The following is a 25,301-nucleotide window of genomic DNA, read 5'->3' as shown; positions in this document are numbered from 1 at the left end:
TTTCCCAGTATTGCTATGTTTTGACCTTTGGCCAAACACAGATCCCAATCCCCAGGAGGCTACAAGGAACTGCAGAGGACTGTGGGCGAGCTCCTGGCTCAAACTGCATTGACCCTCATAATCCCACATGGATCACCCTCATCCTGAGCTTAGAGACCACAGCGTATTATAAAACAGACGTTTCTAAATGAACTGTCCATTCTATCATCAAAACTCACACCTCCACATTGTTTTAAGAGAAGGTAGACATTACAGGAGGAAGAATTAGCAGTTTCAACCATCAGAGATTTACTAACAGCCTGCAGAGTCAATGTAAAGAAATGTACAATAACATGACATGTGGGAAAAATTCGTATTTTTGACTCTTCATTTAAACCTCAAATACTCAATATGTGGCATAAAAATCTTCACCTTGAGGATTGAGAGTCCTGATAATCTCATTCTCTCATGGATTTGTCTTTCATAACCACCAGATTATTGATACACAAGATAAATGCATATTATCTAGCACATATTTCAAATAATACACTGGGCTAAATCTGTAGCATTCATCTTTTTAGAAGATGTGTGCCAAGAGAAGCCAGCAAGTCAATAATGGAGATGTACACATAAAAGCTTTACATGATGTTAACAGAATCTGATCTGGAAAAAAAAAATCATCAACTATATTTGATTTTAAATAAACAATAAAAGCAGCAGATGAAAACATCATAAATAGGGTTATGAAAGATCACATAATTAAATTAGAAATATAAATGGATCAGGAGAAATCCTTAATTTTTTTTCCATGTTAAGAATCAAACCAGAATTAAAAAAGAATCTGTTTTTTTTTTATTTCAAAGGTTGCTTCTTATATTGAAGCTCATATTAAAGCAACAGTACAATGTTCATAAAATATAAGTGTGATGCCGTAACATTTTCTTACATGTCAGAATACTGATATTTGTATGTATACTAAAATAAGAACTTTAAAATTGTACAAATAGATACATTAAAAATGACATAGAAATAGGGCGCTTCTCACGGAAACAAGACAGTTATATCTGGCATGTATTAGTTTAAGATGGAAAGCAGAAGCAAAAAGATTTACAAGAGTCAGCAGTAACAAGATTGATACTCAAGAGACAATTGTACCTTGTATTGTACATACATTGTATGGGTTTAAGCTGGCTGAATAGTATATATTTCAAGTTTAAAAATGCACTACATAGAGAGTGTCCGTGGTTTAAGGCGAAATTACAGCTCAGAACTGTCGTCCTTTCTAATTTTGAGGAAGCTTCTTTGACAAATTAAAAAAAAAAAAAGACTTAGATGTCCGTAACACCTAAACAATTTCCCTTCATTGTGAGTTCTCCATTAGAGTTCTCCTTCACTTAGATATTTTGTATGCCAAGTGGTTTTTCTCTAGTGAAGTTGATAAACAACTTCAATATTTGCCTTTTCGTGAGAAAAGGTACTTCACAGTATTTACCACTTTGATGTCCTTGCAGTGAGATTAAAGGCATCCTCTCCGTGAAACTCTGCTTGTTTTAAATGAGCCTTTCCTTGATTTAAAAAAATACCTGTTTACACATCTTCCAGATTCTTGAGAATGCCAGACACAGTTCTTAAGGCCAAATTTGTATTGTTATTGTTAAGAATCGTCATCAAAAGTGTCTTTGGAACCATACAAGTCTGCTAGTTTCTTAAAACGAGGTCCCCAGTTCTGTAGATAGTCATAGTCCAAATCTGAATCTGTGGTGGCAGACTCTAAGGAGCTCAGGGACCCGGCCACCGAGCCCCTGCCCTCGTATCCATAGATTTGGATGGAGTCATAGGGAGGAGCCGTGGGGTCATTGTCTGCCTCCTGTATTCTGGTGTTGATGAAGTCATCCACATCCACACTGTTGGGAGCTGGCCGGAGCCCAGGTCTGGGCATGTATTGATACTCGGGTTTGATGTCTTTGCGAGGGATAAATCCATTGATGCCATCGGGATTCTGGAGAGTGGCAATGTCAAAGGCTTCTGTGTCCTCCTCCCCACCCCCTTCATCATCATAGGTGATGATGTTCTCACGGACATCTTCTTCCTCAAAGACGATGAGCGGTTCTTTCTTTTGCCTTCTTAGAGTCACAAACAGTACCACGATGACTATAGCGAGAGAAAAAAGAAACAAGTGAGCACACAATTAGGGTAAGTGATCTCGAGGTCTGTTGCCAGAGCAAACGTACATACAGTGAACCACGAGGTACTTCAGAGCTAGAACCCATCTGGGTAATGACAGCTGTGCCTGGAATCTCCAAGGATGTGCAAAGTTGACCTCCATCGGCCTCTTCCTCAGCAATTGCTGCTATGAAAATATCAGCTCAAACTGCTTGGCAGGCAGGAACTACTTTGAACTTGTAAATGAATCTGGATGCTCTTAGGAAAATATTAAATAAGTGTCTACAGTTTCTTAAAAATGGTAAATGCCAGGTCCAATTTGTAAAGGCAGAAACTGCCTTTCCAAAGGTTAAGGATGAGTGCATTTAGAGAATGCAGAAACCACCTTCTTGTCAGAGGTAACAGCTGAGCTTCTGGTCAGAGATTTGGAGAACACCATTGGTCTTACCCTATCTTAATAAGAAACGTTGCTGTGAGGGCAGGGGAATCCACTCAGACCACTTTATAGAACGGAGGAAGCTCATGAAGACTTGCAGGAGAACATCTCCCTTTGCACTCCTATTACACAGGCAGACAGCATCAACCGAGAGCCCACATGGCACTCCCTTGACCTGAGCAAGGGACACCATTGAGGTTGGGCCATCATGAGGAGTGAGCAGAGTCATTAAAACGAAATCTCTGACATCTCTTAATTCTTGACTGATTCCCTCTGTGTCCCACTGCCTTTAAGAGTCTTCCATAGTGTTCCATCATAAGGCTCTCTAATACACTCAGCAAGACAGAAGAAAAAATAAGTTGGTGGCTAAAATTAACAAGGAGACTGAGACTCTGGGTCCAGGGTTGCTCTGAGAAGCCCTTGGTTGCCTGATGTTTCTCAGAGCTCCATACCTTGCTCTTGGCAGCACCTTTACATACCCACTGCTTCTCACTTTGTCCTCTCGGCTGACCTGCCCTCTCGCTTTCCCCATGAACATGCTGCCTGGCATTCCTTCCTGGCACAGATGCACTCACTTGGCCCTTCTTCCTCCTGTCATCACATTTCTCACATGGCTTACTCATCAGTCTCTCGTGTCATTAATTCTTCAGGGCTCTTCATGCTTTGCTGTTTCTGTTGGGACTGTCCATCCGTACCAGCCCTGTTCCTTAGCTGGAAAGTGTCCTCAGCACCTGACATAAGTGCTGAGTCAGGTGCTTTTTACACTGTATCTGTTTAGCTGTCTATGAATACCTTCCTTTACCGACTGTTAAGTTACTGGGCACAGAGAACTTGCGTAGGTGTCTTTAAACCCAGAGTATAACACAGAGCATGGTACCCAGATCACATTCAATAACTGCTTGAAGAGCTGAACAAATTGGTGCATTCATTAGGCAATGAGAAAAAGAATACTATAGGAAAAATATAGGTTGGATGCTAAGCTTATGTGAGGTTGATTACTGATTTTGTCGTTTATGACAATAAGAATCAGTGACAGAATCTTCTTGACACCCAGCCATGGTCAGAGAGCAGAACACAGATGTGATGTAAGTGCAAAAGAGGAACCCATAACTAGCACAGGCAGCAAAGGATTTCTAGAGAGCCCTGTGTGCTGAGACTCTCACGTCGACATTATGTAAGATAACTGGAGGCAAGGTCAGTGTCCAGCTGCAGTTAAAGAAGCCTTTGTCCTGAGCTTCTGTCCTTCATGGGCTATGACTCCCTCTATTTCCAACTCGTTTCTCTCCTTGACGAAGACAAAATCCTTGCCAATAAACGCAGGTGTCTAACCTTGTGTCTCATCTTCAACACCTTCTCTTCTGCCTCTCTAGCACCCTGATGTCTTCTGCTACATGATGCTTAGCAATGTGCTCAACCAACATTCTCTGAACTCTGCTAGAACTGCTTGTTAAGATCTCCATTCCCTTGTTATGCTAGAAATGCCATGAGAGCATGCATGCCTTTTTCTCAAATTGAACTGTGATCCTCGTAATGAGCCTGTACTTGAAAAAACAGACTTTTCAAAGCCCTGCATCTGATTTAAGGCCTTTGCTGCAAGCGGCCATCAAGATTCCTTACCCAGGAGAATGACGATGCAGGCAAGGATGGCTATCAGCGCCCCGGTGCTCAGGCCAGCATTCAGGATATACGCCTCAGCATTACAGGACAGCAGGGCCCCGTTCACGTCGCAGCCACAGACTTTGATGGTGAGGGTGTTGGTGCTACTCATCGGGGGGATGCCACCATCACTGATGACTATGGGCAGCAGATACAAATCCTGCTTCTGCCGACTGAACCCTCCACGCCGGGCGTACACACCTGCCGTGTTATCTGTTGGAAGAGGGGAGACAGGTGTGTTCTGCTATCCAGATCATTCAAATCACATTTGCACTCCGCTTGGCAGTGTTGAGGCCTTTTTTCTGATCACAAACATAGACAACAGCAATCCTTCTCTCTTATTCTTTAATCTAAGTCACTGTACAAGTCACCATCATTTGTCCTGGTAGGATGACAGGACACTATCTCTGTAGCTCCTTTTTTTTTGTTTGTTTAGTCAATGTGAAATGTCTCCTCGGCAAACTCTTCACATCACGCTGTGGCTGGGCATTGCTCCACCCACCAAATGGTGAAAGAGAGAGAAGGAGCTTCTGCCATACACAAACAGATACAATTAAATAGTCTCAGAAAAAAAAATAAATCCTTTGACATGCTTACACTTTCTGTTTTTCATGGTAGAGCTTGCGCCATTTTTATCCTTTCTCTGTGTTTGTTTTTCTTGTTGTTATGGCTGAAGAAATTCCAAGTTTACCTTCAAACATTTTTCCTGACCAACTCTCTGCCAACGCAGGAGACCCAGGGTGGTATTTTCTTTAAAGAAGGAATACAACATAAACCTTGAAGATTGATTCTTTGAAATTCAAAAATGAGCAGTCATCCTATGAAGCATGATTCTTCCTGCTTAACATGATCGTGGGATTTTTCTGTTGCTCAAGTAACACAGCGCTGTCTCTAAAGCAGAGCACCAAGGATTTCATTCATGACCCCTGATCTTGCCTTCCAGGCTCCCTTCTTGCCTCTTTCCCCACGGAGAAGCTCAGTTAGACATTGAAATCCATTCTGAGACCCAAGCACACCATGCCTTTCCATGTGCCTTGTAGTTTTACCTATGACCTGATTGGGGGGACTGGTAGGAGGAAGCTACTCCTTTCCCATGAGGACCATCTCAAAATTGAATGCAAACATCACCTCTTCAGGGAGGTATTTCTAAACTATCTCCGAGATGATCCATTACACTGTAGACTGGAATAGAAAAAGGTATCCCACTCCTTTGTCATTCATTATTTATTGACATAACCACGTCGACTTTTGTGAGGCTGTGCGCTTCTTGAGAATAGGGGATTTTATGATTCGTTTCCGCCTCTGTGGTGCCAGACACACAGCAGACATTCAATAAATATTTTTGAACAAATGGTACAACTGTGTTCTGGGGAGGGCTTAACCACAATTCCAGATGTTGGCTTTCACGTATTTCTCAATCTCTTGTAACCTCTGCTCCCAAAATACTTCCTCATCGTGTTTTCTCTAACAGCCAAAAATATTTTTCCAAGATGTATTTTCCTGGGAAAAGGGGCGGTATGCTGATATTTTAAAACAGTGGATTTTTTTAAAGTCCCATCAATATACACACATACTCACAAAGTGGCTTTCTGTCCTGCCTGTAAGTTAGTTAAGTATTGATTCACAACAATATGAATATTATGAGCAACATCATGAGCAAATGTCTGGCATTCTTTAAATAGGTTGACAGTATGTAAAATCAACTTCTGCAATGGGAAATAATATTTTCAACATAAAATTAAATTGATGTATTTTAGGTTAGATAAAATGCAACTCATTCTCCTGTGACATTTTACACACACACACACACACACATTCCCACAAAACACACATGCACATGCAACTTAAGAAATTTGTGCAGTGTGGAGTGGAATGATAAATTTTGGTACAAAAATACTTGAGTTCCATGCATACAAAGAGCCTGCAAGCAGTTCATGGAAAGTACATATTATGAAAGGAAATGCACGGAATTCAGCATCCTTGTACACCAAAATAAACTTACCTTAAATCCTTTTTGCAAAATCTTTTTTAAACACCCTTTCATGTGAGAGATTCATTCTCATTTAAGGATAAGAAGATATTCTGAGTATGTGGAAGGTGGGTGTGCAAAGTTACAAGCTTTGGTAAAATTTGTAGTGACAGATTCCTTGCCATTATCGATTGCCAACATCTCAATCAAAATAAGGCAGAGTAACTAGCTTGGATTCCTATATTTTCTGAATTTTGCATGATTGGCATAAATTGCTCCTATCACTGGAGACAAATACAGATATAGAAAATGGTTTTTAAAGATATACAAACTAGTCAAAAGTTTGAGTGAAAATATTGTCACTTTATTGTTCTTTCCTATTCTTGGCTACAGCATTCTTCCAGACTAGGTAATTTCAAAACAATTTAAATAGATATAGGAAATTATTTTTTTAACCACGTCTTTTTGTAAAACAAATTATTCTGTGTTGAAATAGGATTTTCACAAGTTAGAAGTTATAAAATATGTGTATTTTCATTTCAGTGATTAGAAATGCCCTAGTACTACCGTGATTTTAAAAAGGTTAAAAATAAAGTCAACTCTGATTTAAAAAAATAATAACCTCTGTAGATTATTTCCTTAGCTTATCTATCGGGTCCTACTCTCTTACCCACTGTATAATGGTTGGAGGGACTTGGAACAGAACGTTTTTGTTTTCATAAACTTGTGGAAGCTTTCAAGTGTCATCTGGCCGAGATCACCCCTTGGGATCACAGCAGGCTGGCTGACACAGGAAGGTGACCGAAAATCAAAGACTAATGGACAACATGCATCTGAACATGCATGAACATGTGGATCTAAGAAGTCTCGTTCTGAACAGCCAAGTCCTCTTAGACACAGCGAAACTGGTTCACAGAAGACCATCAAAGTGCCCAGCTGACTGAACCATTTAAAACATCCAAGGAGATAGATCGGTAGAATCTGAAAATTCTTCTCAAAAATATGTGTTCCGGTAAAATGCATTTGATATGAATTCTAAGACTAGCTCAAGAGGTGGGGAAAAAAAATAGAATAAGGGTCTTTTCTGGATATACAAATTGCACGCCTTAGTATGATCCTTTTTCTTAGCTAGAATCGCATTGACTCACGATTATTAACCTGCTTTATTTTTATCTGGCACACAGAAACTGTAAATACTCATGTCTCAGTACAAGTGCAAATTGTGCAATATCCAATCAGAATAAGTAAATATATATCACCTCGATCATGTATTTCTTTATGGAGAAGCCTTTACAACATTTTCTTACTAACCACGCTTTCCAGAGATGATACTGGAGCTAAATAATGTCAGAAAAGCCAGTGGTTGTTCTGTGCTATGCTTCCAAAGAGATCAAGGATTCTTTGTCAGAAAACTGAGCACACAGTACTGAAACCCTCCAGGACAGTCAACAAAGTGCTAGGTTAGGGGACGTGGCCAACAGAAAGAGAAATATACATTTATGAGGAACAATGAGATGGTTTGATGCATGTATACACTGTGCGATCAAACCGGAGTGATTAGCATATTCATTACTTTAGACACTCCATTTCTTTTATTGAAAACATGAAACACAAGAAAGGCATTTCAGAGGATTTAGTATCCTGAATTTGAAGGTCTTTCTCGTGATGCTGTCTGGTTAATCATGAAGATTAGACACAAGGGTCAGGAGTGTTATGAAAAAGCCCTCTAGACAAACTATTTAAAACTGAAGCAAACACACAGTAACAAACCCCTTTATCCTAGGAACCTACAATGCACCTTAAGCTTTAATACAGATGTTCCTTTACCTTAATTATTTTAAGTATCCATTCACTCCACCTCTGCTTTTGAGAAGGTTCCTTTACTTTGAACACATGAAAGGACCACAAAAGGTCCATGGAAACAAGGCAATTAAAAACGGATTTTATTTTGGAACAAATTTTTCTTTTGAAATCGTTGCAGTTTTTTTTTTTTAAATTTTTTCCACAATACACATTCTCCATGTACTTTTTGAAGAACTCTTGTATCCATTAGTGAGACCGGTGAGCAATCCAAGAAACAGGTTCAATAAGATGAAATTCTTGGGTAAGTGCCTGATAATAGACCAATCCTCTTGTTCTTCGAATTCAAATGTTAAACGTTCTAAGTATTAATTGTCAGACTTCTACATGCAAAGTAACATATTGAGTTTTAATATCCTCCTCTGCAAAGCTTTAGAGTTAAATTTTGTTCTGTTCCTAAAGGTACTTAGCACAGTGCCAGCCTGTTAGAGATACTAAATATTAATTTTTTTTCTGGAAATTCTTCTTTGAGCAGTAGATTAATGAGGAAAAGAAACTTTTTGGCAAAGAGAATTCTTGGAAATGTTGCTTTGAATGTGATTGCCAACACAGAAAGGCTTGTCCTTGAGAGGTAAGAAAACAGTTCATTCTCTTCCGTCCTGGGCAACACATTTACAATTATATAAAATGTTTGCCAAGCACCTCCTTTTTCCCTCTTGGCACTCAATATTCTCATCCCTGGACATAGACATGTAACCTGTTCTATTTTTTTCCCCAATAGGCAAAACTTTGCAATCGTGGCCATTAATTTTAATTTATATCATGAACAAATTGTGGTGTTTCTTTTAATGGAAAAAAAATATAAATTCAGATTTACATTTCACATCTACAATCTGGACTCCTAATCACATTCTATTTTTACCTGCACACATTATCATTATGCTAGCAACATGTAAAAGTTCCTGGTAATGATGGTCTCCATGGAACTAGTTTGGGGATGCAAATACAAGGATCATGACGATGATGTTGTCTAATGGAAGGATACGTAGCATTTGACATTACAACACAAAATCATGATGCAGAAATTGTCCTTGATAATTAGACTGTACTGGGAGCCAATCTTGCATAAAAATCAGTATAACTGGGAAGACAGCAAGCTGAGCAACAAGTGGGCATCGAGCCTGCTTGTTAAAAACTTGCAAATACAAATGAGAGCAGCGAAGAAATAGCATATTCTTCCCTCACGCTAATGTCAGAAGACAGGACTGAAACACCTACTCCACTGAGGACGTTAGTCGCTCCTGCACTTTCCCTGAAGCTAATAAGAGGATCTAACTTACAACTTCCTTTACTCCGTCCACGTTTCCTTCGAAACGAAAAGGCCTCTGTGACTTGACCTCACTGGGGTCACTGTTGCCTCTGAAGACAAGTTGTGTCTGTTTGGGATTCCTCTCCAAGGAGTGGAAGGTTTAGATGCTCTAAGCTAAACCTTCCTCTTAGGAGACATTTTGTTCATTGCTGACACAAATCTACCAAACTTCAGAGAAAAAGTACACCTAGTCTACAAAAAGCTCCAATATCTGTCCTCTTATCCTTAAAGACATTCTTAATTTAATACTCCATAATTTGGAACAGCATTTGTAAATGTTCCCTATAATTTTATAGGTTGCATTACATCAAGTACAATAGCAGGGCCAAGACAGTCTAGCCACATGTTTCTTTTATGTGGGCTCAAAATTCTAACAAAACTCCAGATTTCAGGAGTCATTTAAAGGAAGCCAGAATGTGACACTTTAGTGTGATAAAATCAGAGAGCAACAAGCAAGAACTGCCAATCACAAAACAGGTTAAATGTTTGTGTTCTAGGTGTGAATTCCTCAATGGCTCAAACTCTATGTAGCATGGCTCCAGAACAGCTCCAGATTATTTCTATCCTAGAAAACGAAAGTCAAACTCTGGGGGTAGGGAGCTTACACCTACCAGACACAACAGGCATTTATCCAGTCATTAACGGAATAATCCTTTAAAAAATTACGTTTTTCTCAGTCCACTCCATGTTTCAGGTTAATGCACACACACAAGCACACGCAAGGGGCTTCAGAGACTTTATGGAAAACATGCACTGTCTAAACTCTACCTTTGTGTGCAGTTTTTGAATTTTCCCCAATGATGTGTGCTCATACATGAAAGAAATATAACATAAAACTGGTGTGTGCATGTGTGTTCATGTCTTAAAAGTCTTAGTGGTATTTTTAGTATGAAACATTTCAGAAATTTCAGAAAGATGTAGAGCTACAAAAGGCATCATTTGAACACGTGAGCATTTAGACTTTTTCATGCTCATTTAAACTTGTCAATACTGAATTGAAATGTTTGGTGTTTGTTCGCTCTTTAAGTGAACTGATAGAAATGGCAAGCAACACGCTTAAAGCATGTAGCATATACATGCCTGAGATCATTATTAAGTTTAATAATAAATTTAAAACCCTCTCTGTGCACCGTTGTTTCTCAGCCTCTCTGAACAACCTAAGCACCGTCCACTCACCTGTATGCATCACACGTGTTATACACCCCGCAGAAATTATGTGAACATTGGTCCTTTCCATGGGAAAGCAGAGCCCTGAACTCACTCACTTTCCACTTATCTTGATGCATCTAACAGTGTTTTGTGAGTTGACAAAATTAGTGGTCAGATGACATGCTTTTCACATTAATCAGACCTTTTCACACAGTAATGTCCTACAAATTTACTAATTTTCAATCAATCTCTCCTCATCATGATCCCCATAAATATTATTTCACTATTTTGAAAGACAGAAGGAAGAGAGAGGGAGACTGAGTCCCATCTGCTGGTTCACTCATGGTACACTGGCAACAGCCCACTACCAGGACGGAAGCCAAGGACCAGGAGGTCAAACCAGGTCTCCTACATTGCAAGGATTCAACTACTTAAGCCCCCACGACTGACCATTAGGCTAATCTAATACAGATTAGAGGAAAACTGGAGTCAGGAGCTGGAGCTGTGGATTGAATTCAAACACTCTAATGTGAAACATGACTGTCTTCTCTGCTAATGTAAATGCCGGACTTTATGCCTCACTTTTAAACCCAGTTTGAACAATGTTGTAGGTAATGCTCCTGATTATCTTCATCTTTTCACGTTACTTTCATTTCCTTATGATCATGGTGAGTCAGATTCAACTAAGCAACATTTATTTAGCTGGGAGAAAGCAAGCCTGTTCTTTGATACACCACTTATCTCAAAGGATTTTTCAAACTATGTTAAAAAAAAATAATATGAATCTTGATGCATAGAAAAAAATAACTTTAGAACAAATAAGGAAGCAATTCTCACAATAACACAATGCAAACAAGGGTAGGAGTCAAGCTCCGCTAGGTTTCATGATAATTGACTGGCACACAGCTCACTCTGAAATACTACAGCTAGGGGCAGAAACACTCAGGTTCTAGGTTAAAGAAAAGTTCATAGAAACTTCAGGATTTTATGACAGAGAAACAAAAAATAATCAGGGGCACTAATTTTCCATCTCTGTCCTCATGGCTTTTACACATTCATAAACTCACACTCACACACACACACACATACGCATCCCTCAGAAATAATCCAATGTTCAGCAATCACAAAGAAATTATCCGCCTGATATTTTTGAATGAGATAAATGTAACAATAATTCCATTCTATAATGGGCAAGCTTTAAAATTCTAATGAAATAGATAATTTTCCTCAATTTTCTGGAGTCTATAATGTTTCCCAACTCAATTAAGTTGACAAAATTTGTGGTCAGATGACATGCTTTTCACACAGCTCCCATTAATCAGACCTTTTCACACGTACTATGGGAGAATTAACTACCTCCTTCAATTAACATTTTTCATAGTGTGGAATCAGCACAACAAAACCAGTAAAGAATAGCATGGCAGGAGGAATTGCTTGTGTGCACATTTGTGAAATTCAGTATGTGTGTGAGGCATTTAAGCGAGCAGTTTGCATTAACAGAATTTTCATTATTATATTTGATATACTTTCAGTCAGATCTTCCTTCACTATTGCCTAAAAATAATTTTCTCTTTGCTAGTAGAGATTGAGGGGGGAAAGAACACATTTGCTAAGGACTGTTTTAGTGTAAGACAAAGAAAAATATCAAGGAATTCAGTGGGATATAGACAATGATGGTCATTAGGGGAGTTTGCAAACCCATGACCAGAAGAAGTCTTAACAGGTACCTGACCTGTCAAGATGACCTACTTCTTTTCTGCTGTGTGGAAAAGGAAGTGGGTTTCCAGCAACAACTGTGTTCCTCCTGTGACAAACTGCAGCAATGAATTTCAGGCAGAAAAGGAACATAATTATTTACACAAGTGAAAATGGCAGGGCATTAAAATACATCTGCCATTTTGATCTGCCAACAAAGCATCTTCCATATTGGAGCAATTAAGGGGAAAATTCATTCCACACAAATCTGTTTGGCTGTCTTTAAATTCTGAAAGTGAAAAATCAGAAGCATATTTGGAAGCTATTTGATGCTATTCAAAAATTTTTTTAAAAAAATCTTAATTTAGGAGCAAGAGATGGAAAAAAACAAAGACATTTGCCAAGGGGTCTAATCATGGAGAATCTGTCTTGGTGATCTTTATTAGTTAATCTGACTTTCCATCAAAATATTATTTATTCATTTGTTTTTATTTTGTTTTAAATAGTGTAAACTTAATTATGACTACACCAAACCTCCTATGACCAACAACCTGACCCATCTTGGGTAATACGTCTATAAAATGTATTTGAAGGTCATCTCAACCACAGCCATTCATAAAACTTTGTGGAAAGATAAGTCATTGAATGAAAGTCGCTGATGAAGGAACACTGACTTACTCAGCATATTTTAACGTAAGAAGAGCCATTACAGCCTAAAGATACTTTCTTAAGATCCTTATTTTTCCCATCATAAGCTGGGGGAAAAGGGGGGAGAGAGGAAAAGACATCCCAAGTTCAACCAAACAAGGGTCAGTGGATACATGTGGGACAATGCACCCGAATTTGCCGCAGCTCAGAGTTTAAAGCAGCACGATAAAAAAGATGAGCTCAGGAAAAGACAAGAGTGTCTCATTCTCTGAGCTATGAAACGTATATTTATGAGTGAGGACTGTGTGAAATGGGAGCAGAACTCAGCAAAACCATAACCATGTAGTTATGGTTTCTCTGTGGGTAAACCTGTGATAGTCCCTCCCTGCAGTTGGCTGTGTCTTCACAATGTAGCTGACTCTGCTTGATGTGCTTTTGGACTTCCTGACATTAAGGACTATATCCTATTCAGTGCTGAAGCACAACACTTAAGGCATTCCCTTGCATACCTTCCCAGGATTATAGGAGGGCAAAAAGATAAGAGATTATGTCAGGGAAACTGGAAAACACCTGGTTTTTGGCAAAAAGCCATGTTGTCGCTAAATAAGGAAGAAACATCACAGGTAGGGAAGTCAAATGAAATAAAAATGGCATCTCATGGTATACAAAGGGTTGCTCTCGATTTACTAACTGGAAAAACCAATCTTGAGTATTTTTGCTCTCATGGTAAGTGCTTAATGCAAGCTCTTAATATTTCCCTCTAGTGTTCAAATCAGAAACTTTCTAATCAGAAAAATGTTCAGTTACTTCCAATATATAATAAACCTTGAAGTACAGTAGAGATGACAGTTGCAAAATATGCAACCTTGGAGTTCTGGGGTTTGGGGACATATTCCAATTGTAGTCAGAACGTCTATCATTTTGGTATCTTTATCTTTCAAAGCAGAACTACAATTCATGAATTAGAAATGGTGCAGTATTTGACATTTATTTAAAAGCAGTAATAAAATTAATTACATGTCAAATATTCAGAAATAAGGACTAAAATCATTCCCCTTTTAAAGATGAAGAGCAGAGTGAAGAATTTTATCACTAAACCCTGTACTTTCACCCTATATTTTACCACATGATTGGAATAACAAGCTTGGCATTTAAAATGGCAATGTTTAGTAATACCATGTTCCAATTCACCAAATCACACACATATACTTATTTATGGGTAGCAAGAATGGCTATAATGATACAATAAACAGGAGGAGTGGGAAGAATTCAGATTACTCTTATTGTAAAGTAGGTGTCTTCTTCAGAAAGCAACATCATGCTATTTGAAAGTGAACTGTAACAGTTGCAAACATGTATTTTAGACTCTAGGACAGCCACTAGAAAAAGTATAAAAAAGAAATGTAAGTGATAAATGATGAAAGAAGAGCAAATGAAATTGCATAAAATATTTGACTGAAATCACAACAGTCAAAAAAATGGATATTATAAATTAAAAATATACAAGAGTATCCTAAATATAAAATAGCTAGCCAGAACTTCATAACTCATGCATAGAATTAAAAGGAACACAGCTGCAAAGCAATCCAGATGAAGATTACGGAGAATTCATTCACTGAATGTCACAGCACCTTTCTGGAAAGGAAGAATATTTAAATTTTTTGTTCTTCTATCTACACATAAATTTTAGAAAAAGTCAATAAAATTCATAAACATATTTGCCAGGAACCTGAAAAATAATTCTAATTTATATTTGGAAGAATAAAAAAAACATAGATAACAGCAAGAAAATCAGAGGTATTAAAAAAGTATGCCATAATTAGGGTTAGGGTTATATATGCAACCATTAAGGGAAAGATATGATACTAGTATTGGTATCAGAGTAGACAAAATGTTAAAATACAAAACCTAAAAACAGCAATCATATATCATGCAGAATCAAGTTTTTATAAAAATTCAGCTGGAAATGACTGATTTTTTCATAAATGTTATTGATGAAGTAGGCAACAAATTGGGAAATAATCTCTTAGCATCAATAAAACACTGAAATGGTCAAAATACATAAGAATAAAAAGAGGTAAGTATTTTTAAAACTTTGGATGATCAAAGTATTCCTAAAGATTGTATCAAACACAGAAGAGCTGATACAAAGATGCAAGTTCTATAAAAACACAGCTCAAGCAGAGCTAAAAGGACATCTATGTAACAAATACATAGAAAGGACTATTATGTAGTAAATCTATGTGGTAATCAAAGGTTAATAACAAAAATGAACGAAAAGGTTGTTGTTCAAATCAGTCACAAACAGATACAGGCTTAACTTCAGAAATGGGCGAAAGCTGGGCCTGGCAGTGAGCCACAAAGGGTTAAGTAATTTCCTATGACGTCTCAATCCCATATGAGCAATGCTTCTGAGTCCCAGCTACTCCAGTTCAAATCTAGCTCCCTGTTGTTACAGCTGGGAAAGCAGTGGAGGATGGCTCAAATGCTTCAGTCACTATCACTCCCATGGAAGACCCAAATAGACCTCTCTCTGTATCTCAGGGTTGTTGTGTATTTCAAATAAATAAGTAAACATTTAAAACTAAAAGATACATATTAATTATGAAGATGGAAAACAGTGGACATGCATTTTACAACTGTATTTCTTTAAATAAAGAAATATATATAAAGCAAAGTACTGGAAGAATATACAAAGCAACAGTGATTACTGCTGAGTAGCATATTATTAAGTTATTTTATTATACTTTAATCTTATTTCTGCTTGTTTGTATTTCCTAATTTTCCTACAAGGAACATGCATTAATTATGCAATAGAATAATATTATAAAATTCTTTGCAAATATGTTTTACTACAACTATTAAGGCAGTGATTAAAATGGAAATTGAAGTAATTTGTCCTCTGTTTTCACTTGCTCTGAAATCCTAGATTGATTAACTGAATTTCAGAATTTTTCTCTTCCGAGAATTGTTATTATTTGACTACAGGGAAAACAAAGGATTTCTGATGATAATTAACTAGAAAAGACTAGAGTTTTATAGTCACTGTTTAATGCATTTATGCTTAAAATGGGGGTCTTTCAAATACTAAAACTTAGTTTAACATACTGGCAGGATGACCCTGGGCAGTTCATTTGATCCTTCTGATAGTTCAGATTCCTGCCTCATTTGAAAATGAGGAAAGAATAAAACATAGCCCCATCCAAGGCTGTGTGCGGAAAATTGGGCAAAACAATAGCTGTGAAAAGGTTTACCAACCCAGAGAGCTAGGACAGGACAGAGTGGTTACACTCAGTCCTTTGTTCTTTGATCTTGCATTTTTAAAGTTTATTATTTGTTTCTTGGTTCTTAGACATAAGTCTGGCATTTTCAAATTAAATCTATCTCAAAACCTGGGTGTACTTGTTAATTCTATATGGGACCAAACGATGCCGTTCTTGAAAGTAATCACCAAAGACTTCAATATTGATCATAAAAAACAAAAACAAAAGCAGTGTGATACTTTTCCTGTGCCTGTCTGAAGTTGTGAAACAAAGTACAATAAAGGTGCAATAAAAGACTTGTATGTATTACGATAGCTTCCCCTCTTACATTTTTAAAGATGCTGAAAACTTAGGCTAAGTTTAGGTAAACACAACACTGATTATTTACTTGGCCTAATGGGTATAGACACTCAAGGAGAAAGCAACTTGATGCTTTTACTCAGCATGATATTAGCCATTATCTCATGTTTCCTATGGAAAACAGTCTCAGCCGAGAAATGTGGTAACTCAGTAGGCTATTAATAGGAAGTGGAATGTGATTACTCCTTTTGCATTACTTCAATATGTGATTACTTTTAGGAGCTAATAGAAACTCTACTAAATGATAATTATAGGACTGTATTTGCTTTAAGATTCTGTAATAGCTCTAAGCATGGGAGTTTTTATTAACTGTTTGCCATAGTTAATAAAGTAATTTTTCTTAAAAACTAGCAATTCCCTACAAAAAGCAGTAGTTCAACAGGAGGATTCTTGTCTTCTATGGGGGAGTTGGAGAGACAGATTGCACAATGAGTTGGCTAGTCCATGGTAACATAATCTTGAAACTATAAATGCATCTTGGAATCACTGGGAGGAAACAAAGTATTTATACCGCCCCCCCTTAGAGAACAATATGTCTTAGTATAATGTTTTCAGAAGTTAATGTCAAGTGAATAAGATTATGGACACAAACAGAAAGGAGATGAAGGAGATGATGGAAATGAAATTGGCACAGTGAGTAAAAACTAATAAAATGAGGTGTTTACAGAAGGGATGCATTACTGAGCACAGACTTTGCTGGAAATATAACCAGAAACAAGCCCTACAGTATGGTTTATGACCCACTAAAGATTCCTGCACTAGGTCCCTGGGTGCAGCACTGGAAGGTTATGTGGATCTTTACGTGGAGGTGCTTAGTCGGAAGTCCTTGTGTTAACTGGGACATCCTCTGGAGTGAATCATGGGATTCAGCTCTGTCTCCCTGAACTTTCTAGAAGCAGTCACCTGCTTATTTCTGCATCACCACTGTTACTGCTGTTGATATTGTGAGGCATGATGTAGGCAAGGGGTAGCCCCTGTATCACACCTTTGCTTTGTCATTTGGACTTCAATCCTCTCACACCATGAGCTAAATAAATGTCTTCTTTTTTGCAAGTAGCCTATATCAAGTATTTCATTGTAGTGAAGTTAATACATACACCTCACTGTTTAAGTTAGGGGTTGTAAAAACACACAGATTGAAGTTTCAGAATCTTTGGAAACAAAGGATGACATGCTCTCCAGATGAGTTAAAAACATAAAATCTGTGAAAGTCCTCAGCATATATGAAAAACTACTGCCAAGAGAGGAGACGCCAACGCGTCACTGTCTGCAGATCAATGGTACATGAAAAACATTCATGTCGTAGCGCTGCCGTTCAGCTGTGTGACTTTGGGTGAGCTACTCAGTCTCTGTACTTCAGTTTCCTTGCCTGCAAAAGAGATCATCGCAGCTCCAACTTTATAGGATTATCACGGTGGAGTAAATGAATCCATGTTTCCAAAACACTGAGAATTGTATCTGGCATATAATAAGGACTAGATAGGTATTAACTAAATTAGTCAACAAAATTACACAGGATAATCCAAAAATGCAAATAGATAACAAATAAGACAGAGATAGAAGCATACATGAACACCAATATTTTGTAACAACTAGAAAAAAAGCACCTTATGGATAAACTGGATATAGTATGCAAGCATTTCTTCATCAGAAAGATTACTTAATTTTATGGTGGGGAAGTATGGCAGTCTGTAGGTGGATTAGAAACTAACTTAGAAAACAGTAAACTCAAGGTGAGGCAGACAATCTCATGAACTCAGATACAAACGTGTATGACTTAGCATTATGCTACCATGTTCAAATTAGCTCAGTACATTCTTATGAAATGCTCACTACCCGGCAAAGTCCATTTGTATTGAAAAATATCCATTACTAAAAAGGAAATGTTTATAGTACATATGGGTATCACCCCAGATGTAAGTGCTGCTGGCTGATTCTGGCTGAGAACTACACACATGCTTTAGCACTTTGCAGAATTATGTCTTGAAGTGTTTTGGCTTGCCTGTGCTTATTAACCAAAGTCAGCAGGTATATGGAAAAAATTAGCTCACATACAAAACTAAAGAACACTAATTAATGGCTCCATATTTGGTAAGATTTACTTAAAATCCATGACTCCACATAGAACTCCCTTCATACTTTGGCTCCTATTAGAAAATTCGTTGTATTAATGAAGATCTAGAGGAGAAAAGCTTCTATTGTAACACAGTGTCACCATGCGTGTGGTTGACCCATAATAAGACACTCAACTGAGTGCAATAACCAATAAAGTGTGTCAACTTATGTGCCCTGAAAATCCAAGCAGTTTAGGAAACACATCTCTACTTGTCAGCAACAGAGTAATTTACTATGGCTAAGTCTGTATGTAGCAAATGATACTGGAATATCTGGGAGTAAAACCCAGCTTTAACTCCTGTTTGGCTGGCTGGTGGGGTGTACGTTACCTGACAGTACTCTGCCCATTTTCCTCATCTACATTAATGCCTTACTTACAATGGTGTTAAGATAACCCAAGAACAGGCCCGGCAATGTGACTTGGTGGTCAAGGTCCTCACCTTGAATGCGCCAGGATCCCATATGGGCACCTGTTCTAATCCAGGTGGCCCTGCTTCCCATCCAGCTCCCTGTTTGTGGCCTGGGAAAGCTGTCAAGGATGGCTCAAAGCCTTGGCTCCTGGCTAATGGCTTCGAATTGGCTCAGCTCCAGCCATCATGGTCACTTGAAGAGTGAATCATTGGACAGAAGATATTTTTCTCTCTCTCTCTCTCTGTCTCTCTCTCTCTATATATATATATATGTATATATCTGACGTTGCAATAAAAATAAATAAATAAATAAATCTTTAAAAAAAGACACTTCTACTTAGAAAGCCTCCTTTTATTTACAGGCTAAATGGTGGCATTTCTCTCCCTGTGTTTACAGGGTGGCATTGTCACAGGCTTATGCAAACAATGTTCACTATGGAATAATGTATATAGCAAGAACAACATGCTGAGAATCACAGAACTTTTTCCTGGTCCCTGAATCTCCCACCAAAACAAGGGACTGCATTCACCTGGAGTCCTACAAATAATCTGAAAGTCTACTACTCTCGTAACTGATGAAATGAGGAGCAGACAGAATATTTAATGTGGTTAAAGAATGATTTAAAAATGCTCATAACACATCTTTGAAGAAACAATTTTGCAGATACTCTTACGCACCAGGCTACCAGCCTATATACTTCGCAATAGTGCATTAAACCTATGTTTGAAAGGGAAGGCCAGAGGAAAGATTACATAAGCTTACAAGGTTGGATTAATCTCTTTCAAATGTTAATTCATATCATTATGCATAAAGCAAAAGCCCCCAACCCCCAATGCTTTAGAAATCTCTTAAAAATAAAAAGAAGATAAATGGAACTGCTTGCATATTGACCCTATAATCTTCCCCACTTGGTTTTCCCACAGCTTCATGAACATCAAAGCCAATAAAAAAATAAAACAAAAATTAGACTCTGTTATTCCTATGCATCACATGATCCCATATGCCAAAATAGATGCAGCATTATCATTTCTTGTCTGTTCTTCAACAGGAAAGCATCATTAAGAATAGTAAAATATGTGTGTTGTGCAATATAAAAGCGATTTGTTTTCCATTTCTATGTCTCGAAGCATAGTAACCTTAGTACGAACCTCGGTTGTCTCTGACTGTGAAATTTGGATTGTGAATGATTTCAGGGGGTAGGCTGAAGATAAATCTTGGTCCATTGGCTGTGTCATCCTTGTCATCTGCACTAATTGTAACAATTGGCTGAAAAAGAAAGGTGGCCCATAAATAAATCATGCTGACATTGGCACATCATTTATTCAAAAACTCCTGGCTGGATAAAAGACCTGATTTTAATTAGAGAATGTAGCTTCAAAGCAAATCTAGGGCACTAAAACTTTGGGCAGCAAGAGACACACCCAGGCGATGCTTTCCAAAGCAAACTCTACTTCCAAATGGACTGCTCACAGCCAGAGGAGGAAAAAGCAGGGTTACCTGGTTGGAAAGTGGCTTGGTCTGATCACTCTCACAGATGAAGCCTTCGTAAGGGGCGGCAAACCTGGGAGCATTATCATTCACATCAAGGACCCTAATGGCCACGGGGACTTTGGCTTCTTGGTGCCGGTTGTCTAGGAGGAGAGAATGCAGAGTGAACAATTGCCAGAGAGAGAGTAGGGAGTAAACTCCAACCAGGTACTTGGGCAATACAGAGGTGCTGTTGGCACAAAAGCCATCTAGAGATTGCAGTTTGCTAAATTCATTGGGAAGGAGATGTCCTGGGGAAAAAAATGACCAATATTTGGCCAGTATAAATCATACCTAATTCCCATTACCCACTGAGTAAATCCGAAGACTTACAATGGAACCTGCCCATCCCAGAGAAAATCTATCAAGGTAGTTTTCAAAGTGATCTCCCCAGAGCAGCATCTGGGAGCTTGGAATTGGAAATTGTCAGACCCCACAATAGATCTAATGAATCAGAGACTCAGAAAATGGACCCAGACATGTCTTATAAAAAGACATCTATGAGATGTATGGGAAACATAATGCAAAACCAAGAAGTTTGAGAACCTTCAATCTACAAATAAACCAAAATCTGCAAGTCTTGGCTTTAAGCCTACTTTCCTCTGAGTTCAAGAGAAACCTAGTGATCAAATGGAGTAGGAAATCCGTTCGTCATTAGGGCTATCTGTTGTCTTGCCAAGTGTGTACCCAATTCTGCTAAAGAAAATGAAAGCACTTTTATTTGCTGAATTATCTTATTAAATAGATTGGCAAAGATAAACATTAATGACTGGGAAATATTGTTAGGAATAAAAAAAAAAATCCATTTCAGCTTTTACAGGATATAGAAAGAGTGTAAAAGACCATAATTGGGTAAAGTAGAATAAAACCTTTAGGAGAGTGCTTACGGATTTCTGCTGCAAAGACAGAGATGTTGAGCCAGGCAGTTTCCTCTCTATCCAGAGGTTTCGTAGTTTTAATAAAACCATCCTCTGGATTAATAGTGAAAAACCTGTCGAGGTCAGTATGACGATCAATTGAATACCTAAGCAGAATGCAAATGAAGCAATTAGACCAAGACATTGAGAGCAGCTTAATATTTGAATATTTTCTCCCTGCTATATTTAAAGCAACTTTTTCAATGAATCACTGAGAGCCGGGATTTCTTTTTAATCAAATTTACTTTTCAAACTCCATGCATGAGTCTTTTATAGAAATCATTTTTTAACCACACTAGGATCCTTTTTTTCATTACAATGAATGAAAGAACTGTTTAACATATTTGATTGAGAAGCATAATAACAAGTTGCATATTTCTCCATATTTACTACAATCACCCATCATCTGCATATTTATGATACTGCATTTGGGAAATGTTTTTCTTGGTCCCAAACTACTCAGAAAGTCACCATGTTTCAAACCCTTGCTGGATTTTTGCATATGAAATATTAAATAAGTTCAAGTTTATCTAAATTTATCTTGAACACTCACTTCATACTCTAAAAATCAGTTTCCTCTTTATTCAAAGAAAAACACTACTTTGAGCGAATGTGTTTTTGTGGTCTTCGGATTGTCAGCATAGTTGTGGGTTCTATAGTGCAAAATGCCAAGCTGGCCTGGCCACTGATTTGTAGGGCTTTGTTTCCATACTTTGATGACTTCAGCAACAGCATAACATAAAGGTTTTCGTTACTCTTGTCCACTGTGAGTTTATCTTTTACCAACATAAGATGAAAAAACTTCCAGAATACTATCAGGTTCAAGAGAATGGCAAGAATGAGATGGGAAATAGGGGAAGAAGCATGACCTTTACTGAGGACAGTAAGGTAAAATAATATGCCCAGTGTACCCAGAAAGTAGTAAGGAGTGAGCTGTGGTTTTCAAGGGTCTGCTGGGTGTCAAAGCCCTTACCTCCACTCTCCACCATAATCTCAAGATAGCTATGCTAATTGGGGGAGTATGCAGAGCTCCACAAGTGACTGGCTTCTGCTGGTAAAGGTCTTGCTGTGATTTCTTAAAACAAAGCCTAAAGTCCAGCTGGGGGTCAAAAATCAAGCAATATTAGTGATTGCAAAGTTTGTGGATACCAGTGGGCCTAACCACCTATAACTGACAAAATACAAGATTTGCAAATGTTCTAGTGGCTCAGGGTGGCAAATATTGTAGCTCAGATCTCAATTTAAGCCCTCATTCCTTCATGAAAAGGAATGATCCATCAGAGACACTTTGCAGCATATATAACATAAGCTCATCCGTGATGTTCCTGGGCTTTGTGAACACAGGACACAGGGAGGATAAGCACCCTTCCACAAAAACAACAGCAGGGGCTCAGTGACTACGGCTCGGTGGATAGCACTGTGCAGAAGGCAGGAAACACAGAACAAAAGCCAGACACCTTTCCCTGGCAGGATGGGGCTACCTAGCTAGTTGGAATGACAACACACACAAAACAAGGAAGATTATTAATGCTTTGTTCCACTGAAGCCAGGAACATAGATTTTGGATTTGGAAAGTCCCAGGGTAAACTTCACTGTCTATCACCTATAATCTGAATAATACTGGACAAGCCATTTAGATCACTGAAGTTGAGCATATTTATCTTTTGAACTGGAGTGCTAGAGTGCCTTTTATGCTCTCTGTAAGAATTCAATAGAATTCTAGTTGCTCATGGCACATAGCCTGGTGCCTCACACCAAGTGTACAGTGCCCTATTCCCTGCCATTGTTGTTGCTGCTGCTGCTGCTGCATACCAAGGAGAGGCCATTGAGCTTTCACATGTTATGGTGCGGATTGCTTTCTAGAGCCAGAGAGGAATCTCAGCAGCCTTTGAGCATAGTCACAAATGAACGGAATCACAGTATCAAGGTGATTGATAAGGCAGGGTACATGAGATGGCTCAAGCAAACCAGCACAGAAGTAGAGCAGATTTTATATTTCTCAAAAAAAAAAAAAGAAAGAAAAAGAAAAAAGAACAGTGTGAGTAAGCTCACCATCAAGAAACATTCAATATTTGAGAATATTGAAATATGTTTGCCCTTATTCTACATCACAGTATGGACATGTATCAACGCATTGCAGGGTATTACAGAAATCTATACAGTTTTATTGTTTCAGTTAATAACAACCAAAAATATTTCTAGAATGAGTGCAAGAAGAATAAATTTAAGGATCTGATATAATATTTATTGTATAAAATAATTAGAGTTAGATATGGGGTGACAGAAAGAAGGCAAAATTATGTGATACAGAAAATACTAGGAGGATTCCAGTGATATTGGTTACCTGTGGAAAACTAGTAGAGTCTTGGATAATTTCTAAACTAAGTGCCTGAGAAGGAGATAATGGAACACAGGGGGAAAAAACTCAATTTAGGAGAAAGCAGAGCTATGAATTCAACTAAGGATAGGCTGTAGTACTCGGGAGCAAAGCGTCAATGCCGTTACAGGTAAGTACGTAATTAGTTGCTCATTTTCTAAGTATGTCATCAAAAACATGAACTAAGAAATGTGAATTGGATGAATGTGTGAGCCAGTGAAGGAAAAAGTAATGGATTAAAATGCCCAGTGGGGAGTGGACTAAGTAAAGAATTAGAATCAGGTAGAAAACTCATTCTGGCCACAGAGAATATGGAATGTTGACTCAATTCAGTCGCAGTGAGAGTGAAAACCACGTGACAGAGTGGGCACAGAGGAAGAAAGGCCAAAGCTGAAATGCTGAGCTCCAGAGTGACCATTTCCCATTGCATAAACAGTGGTCAAAGTTTAGCAGACACAGGTACAGTATTATCTGAGGCATGAAGAAATCAGAGGCATAGAAGCAAAAGGGAGATGATATTTCAGATAAGAAATGCTAATGGAAAATGTGTTCAACTCTACAACAAGTATGAGAGAAGCAGATCAGATAAACATATTGTCCAAATAAAAAAAGAGCTTGGGTGACATACATGGCCTTATCTGTATGTTCCAGGACACTTATTCTCTTGGAGATAAAGAGAAAAAAACTAGTTAACTAGGTTCTGAGAACTAGAAGCTCTGCAGAATAAAAAGCTCAAGTGTTCCTTTATATATATACATATTTTGCAAATTCTCACATCAGAGATCCAAGTGAATGGAGATGGGGATTGATCAAACAAGATACTTAACATGCTTGGATAATTATTTGCAGGGAAACTGCCTACACGCACAAAACTGTCACCACTGTAAACATGACCTAAATAACCAATTGCAGTTGTGGATCCTTGAAAACAATGAGGTGTGGAGGAAATGACTAGTTGCTGTATGGGTCTTGATGTCATTGCTCTTCCAAAAAGCTGCTAGTGCACCCAATATTCTAAATCAAAGATAGCTCATTTAACATTCACACTGAGAACCTTTTCAAGTAGCTTAAAGCTGACACAAAGGTCACCATTCAAAATGCTACATGCCTTTCTGCCCAGAGAAAGCACAGCAACCAAAACTCCTTGGAAGCCTTTCTATGAGTGGCCACTAGATAAGAACGGACTCACAGCATCCAGTACTGACTAATGTTGAGGCTTTAAAGTCATTTCATCCTTCTGAGGCCGTTTGCCCATCCCTTCCATCATATAATAACAGACTCAAAGGATATCTGTGAGGATTAAGTGACAATCAAATGTCTCAATCAAGGATAAGAAAATGCTCAGTAAATAGTCACTTTTTTCTTTCCCAAATAGAACAATATTCAAAGATGCAAAGATGACTAAACAATACTTATTAGCTGGAAAATCTTTCAGCATTGTCACCATTTTTTAAATACAAATAAACA

General features: G+C 38.1%; 1 protein-coding gene across 2 annotated transcripts in view; it reads right to left on the bottom strand.

The window, feature by feature from the left end:
- Positions 1-808: 808 nt before the first annotated feature.
- Positions 809-25,301, bottom strand: part of CDH11 (cadherin 11) — an 86,034-nt gene continuing 61,541 nt past the window's right edge. Inside the window, exons 8-12 of one of the 2 annotated variants that reach the window (XM_040982086.1) lie at positions 21,428-21,564; positions 20,511-20,644; positions 20,162-20,279; positions 4,196-4,447; positions 809-2,130 (exon numbers count right to left, since the gene is read on the bottom strand). In XM_040982086.1, the coding sequence (XP_040838020.1) occupies positions 1,634-2,130; positions 4,196-4,447; positions 20,162-20,279; positions 20,511-20,644; positions 21,428-21,564 (1,138 nt within the window). In that variant the 3' untranslated portion in view covers positions 809-1,633. Of the gene's footprint in view, positions 2,131-4,195; positions 4,448-20,161; positions 20,280-20,510; positions 20,645-21,409; positions 21,565-25,301 lie in introns of both variants that reach the window. The other variant, XM_040982087.1, reaches the window with a different exon arrangement.

This window comes from Ochotona curzoniae, unplaced genomic scaffold, assembly GCF_017591425.1.
Source record: "Ochotona curzoniae isolate NIBS_2020 unplaced genomic scaffold, NIBS_Ocur_1.0 contig_3622, whole genome shotgun sequence".
Taxonomy (NCBI): domain Eukaryota; kingdom Metazoa; phylum Chordata; class Mammalia; order Lagomorpha; family Ochotonidae; genus Ochotona; species Ochotona curzoniae.
Note: the sequence above shows the minus strand (reverse complement) of the source record. Positions and strands in the feature narration are given on the sequence as shown.